Source organism: Neocloeon triangulifer, unplaced genomic scaffold (genome assembly GCF_031216515.1).
Source record: "Neocloeon triangulifer isolate White Clay Creek 2 clone unplaced genomic scaffold, ASM3121651v1 ptg000020l, whole genome shotgun sequence".
NCBI classification, from domain to species: domain Eukaryota; kingdom Metazoa; phylum Arthropoda; class Insecta; order Ephemeroptera; family Baetidae; genus Neocloeon; species Neocloeon triangulifer.
Genome location: NW_026775561.1, coordinates 714,866 through 725,502, shown reverse-complemented (window position 1 = coordinate 725,502; position 10,637 = coordinate 714,866). Strand labels below are relative to the sequence as shown.

General features: G+C 37.0%; 1 protein-coding gene across 1 annotated transcript; it reads right to left on the bottom strand.

Annotated features, from left to right (window-relative positions):
• Positions 1-20: 20 nt before the first annotated feature.
• LOC132203827 (cap-specific mRNA (nucleoside-2'-O-)-methyltransferase 1) lies at positions 21-4,575 on the bottom strand. The gene is made up of 11 exons (XM_059631938.1): positions 4,365-4,575; positions 3,946-4,313; positions 3,696-3,887; positions 2,637-2,942; positions 2,337-2,581; positions 1,724-2,003; positions 1,474-1,666; positions 731-1,070; positions 560-678; positions 392-500; positions 21-336 (listed from the first exon to the last, which is right to left on the bottom strand). The coding sequence occupies exons 1-11, from the start codon at positions 4,390-4,392 to the stop codon at positions 183-185; spliced, it is 2,334 nt and encodes a 777-aa protein (XP_059487921.1). The 5' UTR covers positions 4,393-4,575; the 3' UTR covers positions 21-182.
• Between the last annotated feature and the right edge of the window lie 6,062 nt (positions 4,576-10,637).

Genomic DNA, 10,637 nt, shown 5'->3' with positions numbered 1-10,637 from the left:
TCTTTAATTTAGTGTTTTTGTTTCGTTTATTTCAGCATTTCACTGCAGATACTCATTGACAATAATCACAATTGCATAAAAATCAACATAGTCGTTTCGCTAACTTGAATAGCGAGTTTTTTCTTTGAAAACATTTAAAATTTCTGGCTTTTCGAAAACCTATCAATTTTATAATTGACGCTTTACACCATTTTCAGATTTCTCTTCTGCTTCTCCATTTCTTCGACCAGCGACACTCGGTGCACGACGTTTTTGTCCAGCCTGTCCGGGTCTTCGCCCATGGCCAAATTGACTTTGTCGTCCCACCACCAGATCAGTCTGCATTTGATGCTCGTTCTTCAGCGAAAATTAATAAACAATTTGAACAGAAAAATTGATCAAATCAACTCACTCGAAGTCAGTGCATGCTTCAAGAGGAAGCTCGTAGGTCGACTGTCCGTTGGAAACGTTGAACAAGTACTTTCGTCTCAAGGACTTGCTGAAGGCCACGGTCCACGGTTCTGCTCAGTAAAAATCTCAATAAAATTAAATTATTAAAATCAAAATCAATTGTCTTGACCTTTAACAACCTTGACGAAAAGCAGTCCTCCTACCATGAAGAACTGTTCCTCGCCTTCGTCCAGCATGAAGCACATTTTCCGGTCCCCACTCAGCTGCTTGATCTTCTTCGTCGTCAGTCTGCAGAATTTAATTAATTATTTTGATCACTTTTTCAATGATTGAATTTTACTTGACGAAGAGAGAGTCGAGGTCGTCGAGGTGGAAGGGCTCCTTGACGCACACCCTGGTCAGGTCGGTCCTGGACGGCCTGTCGACGGCCTTGGCAAACACCCTGCACCAGTCCAGCCGCTGCTCAAAGGGCAGCTGGTCAACCCTTTTGCCGCCGAGAACGAACGCGTCCATCACGTGCAGCACCTTGATGCTCATCTGGGCGCGCGCCTCGCCCCGCAGCTCCGACACCAGCTCGCCGAACACCAACGTTTCCGCCGGCAGCTCCATCTTGACGTTCTCCACGTCCACCTTGCTCCACCTGCTTTTGTCCAGCAGGTACACGTGGCCCCTCCCAACACCTGACAAGCAACAACAAACATGAATTTTCTGAATTTTCAAAGTTGACGAATTTTGGTCATTACATTCCTGAGCAGGATTGTTTTCATCTCATAATAGGCAGAGGAGTTTTAAAAGTTATCAAAAAATGGCTTTTTGACTTACTTAAATTTGATTTAATTTGAAATTTCACCTGATACTTTTTTAAGAAAACAACTTTTTAAATTTGAAAAAAATTTAACTTATCTAAAATGATTGCTAGAAACACAATCGAAATTAAAATTTACCAAATCTTTAAACAATTTCAAGTAATTAAGAGTTAAAATCTATGGAAATAGTTACAGAAATTGAAATTGTTTCAACTTCGGGACCTTTATTCTTCATTTGAGTTTAAATTACAATAAAAATAAATCATTTTGATCTCACTTAAGAAGAGGGTGCACTTTTTGTTCATCCGCCCCGAGTTGATGGCGTAGCAACGCCACTCGAGCATTTTGACATTCTTCTCCAGAATCTGCGGGTTCAGTTCTGGGCAAATCTGGCGCCACTCGAGGCCGAGCTTGGCGAAAACGTCCTCGGGCCTCATCGTGCGAGGCGCCGTCCTCGTTTTTTCCGGCACCTGCGAATCAAGACTTTGATCAAATCCGGCTCAATAGGGGAACTTTGCGATTCGCACATTCCACAGTTGCAGACACTCCTTCTTCATCTCGAGCTGTCTCGGCTCGTACAGGGTTGTGTTTTGGCAAAAAGCTTTGATTTTGGCCAAGGACACGGCTTGGCGCTGCCCAAGCTCGTTGTTGGACTCTTTCAGGTACTCGATGAACTGCTCGTCGGCTCGCAGCACGTCCTCCGGCACCAGCGAAAGGACGGTCCGGCCACTTCCTTTCAGACTCTGCATCTTCTCGTTGGCTGTCCACATCAACTGCTCCACTTCCGAGACATCATGCAGGCGCCACCTTGGACGAAATTCAAAATAAATAATTGGATTTACACATAATTTATAGATCTTTCCTAAATTGTTCATTCACTAATTTATGTTAAATTTGAAATTAGCACTTCTTATTTTATTTAGACACACAGGGTCAACCGATTTAGAAAATAATAGGCTATTATTGTGTGGAAAATAGTTTAAAAATTCTTAACATTGCCTATTTTACAGGAACTTTTTGTTGATGATTAGGAAAATTGAAAATATCTCAGCTCCTGTAAAAGATACGTTAAAATCCCAATGAGATCTTGAGGTTTCATTGGTTTCAGTTCTGCGAGTTTAATGGTTAAAAATGGCGTACTTGCAAACAAGATATCTTTCGGAATTTGCAGGTCTGCTGGTGTTTGGTTTCATGATGCTGATTTGGTGAAAGGCGCGTCGCATGAGCCACAACAAGCCGGCGCTGAAAGGGGTGAAGACGTCAAACAACTTGACCACAAAGTGGCCCCCAGGGCGGACGATGTTGAGGGCCACCAGGCACTGGCACAGGTACAGCTGGTGAGACAGGATTTCCTGGATGTTCTCCTGGCCTTCGACGGAAAAACCCTGAATTTCATTTTCGGATGAGAAATTTCAACAAAATGTTCAGTTTTTCACTAACCCCGTCGGCCATCATGAAGTGGACGCCGTGGCCCTCGGTGTTGGCCAGGACGTGTCTCTTGAAGTGGGCGATGTTGTGCGGTTTGAAGACGTCGCCGTCCTCGTCCTCCCCGTAGCAAGGCTCGAAGGTCTCGGTGCTGGCCGCGTAAAAGTCCTCCAGCTTGAAGTCGTTGCCTCCCCTCAGGGTGAAGCCGAACCCCTTGGCCAACCAACCCTTGCGCCACAGAACGTACTCGGTGAAGCCTCCGGGGCCGGCGCACACGTCCGCAAAGTACAGCAACTCGCCCTCCCCAACCACGGGACGGTCCTGAAATTTTTAAAAGCACGCTTTGTTATTTATTTTACTCTGAAAGTGGATGTGAACTTGCAAATAAATTCGACAAGGTTTTTAAGTTTTAAACTACGTCTAGAGATTTTAATATTTAAATACAATAAAATAATTTGGGGAAAAAATTGAGATAACTCAGCATCTGTTTCAGTTTCAGCAAAATTCCGGGCACCAAATTGCCCGCCTTGATGTTTTCTTTCAAAAACGTGTCATACTTAATGAAGAAAAAAACCTGTAAAGGTCAAAGGTCACCGGGGCTTTTTCTATTTTTATAATAAAAAAACGAACAACGTCCCAAATTTCATTATTAACCAATTTTACATAAAATTGTTTGTCTCAGAATTTCAAATAAAGTGCCGAATAATTATTAAATTTGAGGTCAAAGCTCACGAGGTCACCAAAAGTGACCTTGACCTGCGAGCTACGGTTTTGCATCTCACAGAAAAATTGTAGAGGGCAACGATACGAATCCAAAAGTATTATAAAATATCTTTGAACGACCACAGCAAGCTGAGATACGGACGTTTTAAATTGTTCAAAATACAAATTTGAATGACACGTAAAACCCGTAATTTCCGAAATAACTATATATTTTTGGAAACCTCTTGGTATGATTTATAACATCCTAGATTTGCATTTTGATTTTAAAATTGCCGCTCATTTCTGGTAAAAATAAAAATGTAGCCTGCTTTTATTTTGGGAAAGAGTGAGTCGTCTTCAATTAAGAGGTACCTGCATGTTTTTGGGCTGTGTGAACATGAAGTCGGCCATGGCGTCCAGGTTGGCCATCTTGAGGGCCGCCCTGTTCTGGAAGAACATCTTGCCGATGGTCTCGAAAGGGTTGCACCGTCCTCGGGCCTTGCGGAGCTCCAGGTCGTCGAGCTGGTCGAAGACGGACTTGGAATTCAGCACCGACCGCAACACCTGCAATTTGTCCCAATTTTCTTTATTTTGGTTTTCAGTTGAACTACGAAATGTCGACCTCGGGGTCGCAGAACTTGTCCTCGTCGTCGATGTTGAGCTTCTCCTTGCCCTCGGTGATCCAGCGCGCCCAGTCGAGAGGTCGAGGACCTTCGTAGGGGGCCAGCCACGTGACCTGCTCCTTGGCCTCGACGACCTCCGAGTCCCAGTCGAAGTCGACCTCGCCGGTGAACTCGAAGCCGGACACCTTGAGGCCGAGACCCCTGCGGCCGCGCTGCGTGCTCAGGGCGACGGGGTCTTTGATGCCCTGGCCCTCGCGGCCCAGACCCTCGCCCTCCTTGAAGCCCATCATGGCCATCATGCGTTTGGCGGTCGACGACGCCTCCGCCGGACGCTTCGCCGCCGGTTTCTCCTCCTCATCCTGGCCCTCTGCAACCGTCAAATTAATTAATTACCAAAGCGAAAATTCATGTCTCATACCGAAGGACCGCTTCCTGCTTCCGTCCATCGAGCTTTGGATTCTAATTCTACCGTTTTCCTCAAGATTTCCTCATTTCATCTGCAAGCGGTGGACACGATCGATTCACACAATTAAATTAAAGTCCACGTTCGATTCAATTAACGAGCGGTAAAGTCAACAAGGGTAAAGTCTTTGTTGATTTTTGGTCGGCATTCGGCAAAATTACGAGGGGGCGGGGCTGCTGGAGAAACGAGCTTCGGCTTTTTCATGCATTCAAAAAACGCGCGCGAAAACCACGTTGATATCAACAAAGAGCGCTTTACTTATCCATGTTTCCTTCCATCGGTAAGACGGGGACAATTCACGACACTATGTCAAACGTTTTGCAATAATTACGCAATAGAGAAGAAAATTGCCGAATTTGAAGATATCATGAAGATTTGTGAGGAAAATTTATGGACTTTGCAGTTGCGTTCTCAAGGGAGAATAATTAAACAAAATTGATTTTCATGCAACTCATTCACATGAAATTCAATCAATTTTTTGTTCCAATTTAGGCTCGTTCAAGACGCATGTGAGTTTGTTACAAGCAATAAACCACGATTTTCCTAATTCCATTTTTTTTTAACGATAAAAACCGTCTCAATGACTTTTTTTAGTTTTTTCATCCTTTTTGATCTCTCATCGCATAGATATGAATATATCAGCCTGACCCCTGACCAAAAATATAAAATAAATTTATTTATTAACAAATTAATATTCCGAACACTGCTTTGATTACATTTTGTTATTGGAGCAAAATTCCCAAAATTATTTGAAGAATTGAACAAAACAATTTATGCTCATATTAAAAAATTTACGCACTTTTTTTAATTAATTGAACCTGAAATTTCAGTTTAAATTATATAAATTGGTTCTGGAAAACTAGATCTGTTTTATCTTAGAAAAAATTTGATTAATTTTTTCGGAAATTTTCGGCATTTCAATTCTTTTTGGCCTCTTAAAGTTTGCTTTAAATCATTTTTACGTTAGATTTTAGTCATAAATCACTGTTCAGAACATATATTTAAAAAAAAAAAAACACACAAACATAATTTATATTCACATAAACCGTGTAAATTGTGATTTTTTTATTTAATTTATTGACGCGGCTATTTCAACTTACTTAACATCTGGTGTAGTTCATTTTTAAGGCTTTTTAATTAGTTATTTTATTTTAATATGCAATTGCATATCTGGTAAAGTCAGTTTTAAGGAAATCGTGCGCCTGAGATTATGAATCTGAGACCTCAGACGAACAAAAAATTTATCACAAGATCTATTTGGGTGTGTCAGATATAGAGAGCAGCGATTGGGAGCAATTAAGGTTCATTTTTTGCTGAAGGGGTGAGGATTGTGGGGAAATTTTGCTTTTTGGGATTAAGTTTGAGTAAATTAATTCATTATTAAGATTATATTTACGGGCATAGAAATAACATAAAATTTGTTGAAGTAAAAGATTTTATTCTTATGAACACTTCATGCTTTATAATATAAATGGCCTTTTTATTTTTATTGAACATTTAAAGTTCTTTTTTCATGCAAGAATTAAAGGTCGCTGTGGTTGCTCGATACAGGTTTGGGGATTTTTGGCGGCGAAGCCAAGACGACGGACGCTGCAGAAGTGATTTCATTCGTAAACGGCAACAAGTCCACCCATCTTGAAGTGGTTGTTAAAAATGCGGTCAAAATTGCGCGTAGATAAAATCGTCCTTCGCGCTCAATATACAAAAAGTCTGACCAAACCCCTGAAACGAAATGAACAATCAATTGAAATTCACTACTTATTGTTAAATTTTGCGGTCGATTTTTGCACTTTTATTTCCTTAGCTCTACAAAGTTTTAAACTTCCATCTCCGCTATCACATTATTAGTCAAATTTTTGCCTAAATGCTGCATTTTCATTAAAAAATTTTCCTCAGCTAATAATATTGTTTTCTACTTAAAAACAAAATTACTGTAATTAATTCAGACCAATCAAATATTTAGCAGAGTCATTGAGAATTTAAAATATTTCCCACAAGTTCAATTTCACTTACGGCCTGATGTGCAGATCGAATTCCTGTACACGTCGCATTCTCTTTTTTCAATCTTTTCCTTTCGGTAACACCTTTGTTCGGGTACAAAATCTACTTCTCTTAAATTCTAGAAATTCAGGAAAAATTCTAAATTAATATAACAAGGTGCAAAGAAAACGTTGTTTTGTTTTATTAATTTCAGAATGCAAAATGAATAACTGTAAATTTTGTTGTGGAAAATTGAAGTATACAAAAAAAATAATTAAGAAAGTTGTGCCTTTTAAAATTCAATCATACGTACATTCCAATGAGTTAAATCGTTAAAAATTTCGTGTTCGTCGTTTCTGTTGTCTCGGTTCCACAAACACACAGGCTGCAAATTTGGCGTCAAATCCAACTTTTCAATTCGCCAAACTAAAATCTCGTGGGAAAAAAATCTGCCGTGCTTCAATTTTAACTCCTTGACGTCCAAAACCTAAAACAATTGCGTGTTTCATTTAATGTTTTGTGATGAATTTGATATTTTTCATCAGCCTTCACTTTTTAAAATTTAAAAATTGTGCCGTATTCTGGATTACACAATTTATTATTCAAAATTATTACCATTTTCAACTGAAAATATAAGACAACAGAGGTACTTTTATTTTAAAATTATTTAAATTTGTAAATGATAATTTGGTAAAATTAAATTATTATTTTTATACAAATTGCCGAAGAACGAATATTTTGACCTTAAAATTTTTACACCTGCCTCGGGAGAAAAAAATTAAAAAATAATTTGAAGGGATTTGGAAAAAATGGGAAAAGGCTGCAAAATAATTCAAAAATTACCTTTTTATTCTCCAATAAACCAAGATTATTGTGGCATCGTTTTAAGCCTTCACATCTGCCGGCATAAATTTTAATCTTTTCCTTTTCCTCTGTGTATAAAAAGCGCCAATAATCTGATCGAGGGATAATAAAAATAATAATGTTAGTTTTTGAAAACACGAGTAAAATAAAAAATAATTATGAAATCAATGCTTACGAGAGATGATTGTTTCATCTGATAAAAGAACGCCAGACCATACTTGAAGGTCGTCACCTGTTCCGAGGGAAACTGCCCACGGAGCGATTTCCTTTCCGTTCCAGCGGCCGCAATCCTTGAAATTCTGGACGGCTTAAAAAATCGATCGTAATATAAAATCTTTTTTCTCGGAATCAAATTTTTGAATTATTGCTTGAGCAACAAATCGAAAGATGTTAATTTTTTTAACTGCAAAAATTTAAATTCTAAAAAGGAGAATCGTTTTGAAATTTGCGTTTATTTCTCAACTTTTCTGGCATTTAAATTTGAAAATTGCTTTCGAGAAATTTGCAATTTATATTCCAGCTAATCTAAGATTGCAGAACAATAGCAAATTTCATTTGTCTAAAACTCAGAGTCTCAAACAAAACAGTTGTAAAAGCATTTAATTTAATATAAAAAAGTTAATTAAACGTCAATTGAAATTTGTATACCTGGAGCTTCAAAAATTGATAGTTTTTTTCCGTAATTCCAGCAGTCGGTGAAGTTAATTTCCTGTGAAAATTGAAAATGAATTTTATTTCTCGTGAAAAATAATTAAATTTCATCTTATCGAAAATTTAAGTAAAAAAGTTTCAGTTCTTAAAAAAGTTTCTTGTTTAATTATGTTTTTCAATCTTGACAAACTGATTTTCATAAATTCAATTTTAAAAACTAAGCTTCCGCATGATGACAATTTTACTTAATGAATCGAAAATAATTTTTGCCGCCGTTGCTAAAAACTCTCACCTCTTCACCTTCCTCTTCAGTCTGGGCAGAAGCAGAAAAAGTGCAGACGACGAAAAAACAAATCCAACTTCTGATCTCCATTTTCAACATTTTGCTAATTTTCCAAGATTGTAATTTACAAAAAGCATTAAGAGTTGGATAAGAAATTGAAAGTAGTAAACAGATGAAAAAATTTTATGATTTAGAAATTTCCTGAGTTGAAAAACTTTTTGACTCGCGTGAATAAATAAAAATTTCAATTAAAAGTGCAAGCAATTTAAAGCTATCCTTAAAATTAGACAATACACGAAACACCGAGAGCAAAATTATATGTATAATTCAATTCGTATTTTATTTAAAGATTGTAACGTTGGAGTCCAGGATTAACTGCCAAGTTCGATAATAAAATTTAGTTTGAAAATTAGAGGGTTGGAATTTCCCCAGAATGATAAAAAAAAAACTTACTTTTGTTGGAGCTTCAGTCGTGTCAATTGTCATGAGTGAGAAGCAAAGATCGAAAGGCCAAAGACTTTTCCAACGCCCTTGCTTTTATATTTGAGTTAATTGATAAGAACTCTCGCGCCATCCATGGTCAGAATCACGACGAAATGAATTTATTTGGTCCATCAATTATTTGCCTTTATTTTGATTGCTTACGAATTTTAATTAGGATCTTCTCAAAGTTTCATGGCTTCAGTTTTTCTCAAAGGGAACCAAATTATTATTTCTGGAGAACAAAATGAGTGAGTGAAGAATTCTGATTTAAAAAAATGAAATTCTTTTTCCTTGCTTGATTGTCTCTCTGCGAACCAAATTTAGTCCTTATGAGTAAAATTTTAGATTGAAATTTGGAAAATTAATCAAGTTGATTGTTAGAAATTTGAACACTAAAAATTCTTTTTTCTCATTCAACTGAAAATATTCTACTCTTGTGCGTCGCTCAATTTCGGCGCAGATTAAATTATCCGTCGGCCAAGTGGTCAAAACCTTTGGACATCCTAATATTTGCCCGGCTTTAACAAGCCTTCACGAGATTTCCTAAGACCTTTCAACTGTGTTTCTTGGTATCAAATTTGTACACAAAATAGTGTCCCCGCACAAAACCAGTTGTTTTCCACTCATTGTCGATTCTTGCCTTGAACTTTGTTTTCATTTTGATCAAAATTTAATTATTTCAACTCTTTGTCCTCGCCTCAAAGCACATTTGTTAAAAAATAAATTATATATTTTCAATTTATTCGCGAGCAAAGCAAAAATATCTTTTAATTTTCGAGATAAAAACGACAAGTTAATCGTCAATAAGTCTTATTTTTTCAGTTGAACACGCAAATTGTGGCTCGCCTCGTTAAGATTTCTAGCGAGAAGATGATCAGAAAATCGCTTTAATTGTCATTAAAAGTGTAAAACTTCTTACAGTGTCGAATTAAAATCCTAAAAGATTCTAAGCAATTATTTATTTTGAACATCTTCCAGTTTCCACCAAAGTTTTTACTTCGGATTCTTTTAATACCCACAACTGCCAATTATACACACCTCTGTTGATTTCTGTAAAGCTATATTTTCTTAGTTCATTTTTTTTATACAAAATATAACAGTTCGGTAGCGATTTCCATGAAGATTTCATCGACAGAACTAATGTATTATCATGTTTGCATAAAAAAAGTATCGGCGTGCAAAAGCATAGTTTTAGCTCGTGACGATACGAATTTGTCGTTCAATCGAATAACTTTCATCTCCATTCTATGTGCCGATATTGCGAAATTGCAGTTTCCCATATTGATATTATGTCAATTCATTAGGCCGCCATAATTTTTTAGGAGACAAAGTGATTGAGAGTCAAGAAGGGAGCAGAGTCAATTCCCTTAATGCCTATATTGACCTGCACAGTCTTTAACAAGATAAAAGACAACAACACTGCACAATCTTCAGAGGCCACGAATTGCGAGCAAATTTACTAGAATTGACTGATTTGTGTGAAAAGGTAAAGAAAACTGTTAACATTTTCCTTTTGAACGTCAATTAAAAAAAAAATCAAATTGAAGTAATTAAACTATCGATGTGAAAACATAAAATCTTCGTTTTGAGATACTTAGTGGTCTTCGTTAAATTGTTTTAATAAAATAAGATATTTATTTTGCTTTGTATGTCTTGAAAAAATATTGAGGAAATCAAAATTTCTGCAAATTTTGGGTCAACATAAATGCATTCGAATATGCATCATTTAACATAAAATTCAAATTAAATTTCAAACTTCAAAACCTGCCCCGCAATCAAGAGAGCTGAAATGCTTGCAAAATTTGAATTTTACAGAATAGAGGCTTCAAGTTCGCGGGTCCGATTTAGGATCTAAAATCTGATCCAGCATTTTTCAACACTTTTTTTTTTAACTTTTCATGACTTGATTTGTGAAGAAAAACAATAATAATAATAATAATTTGATTTGCAGATAATTTTTGTCTGCC

What these genes read in the sequence shown, in the direction of transcription:
- LOC132203827 (XM_059631938.1), bottom strand. Translation starts at nt 4,392, where the DNA reads ATGGACGGAAGCAGGAAGCGGTCCTTCG. An exon ending in CACAGCCCAAAAACATGCAG is followed by an intron (nt 2,943 to 3,695) that starts GTACCTCTTAAT and finishes TAAAAATTTCAG; the next exon opens with GACCGTCCCGTGGTTGGGGA. An exon ending in TTTCGTCAAGGTTGTTAAAG is followed by an intron (nt 501 to 559) that starts GTCAAGACAATT and finishes TTTACTGAGCAG; the next exon opens with AACCGTGGACCGTGGCCTTC.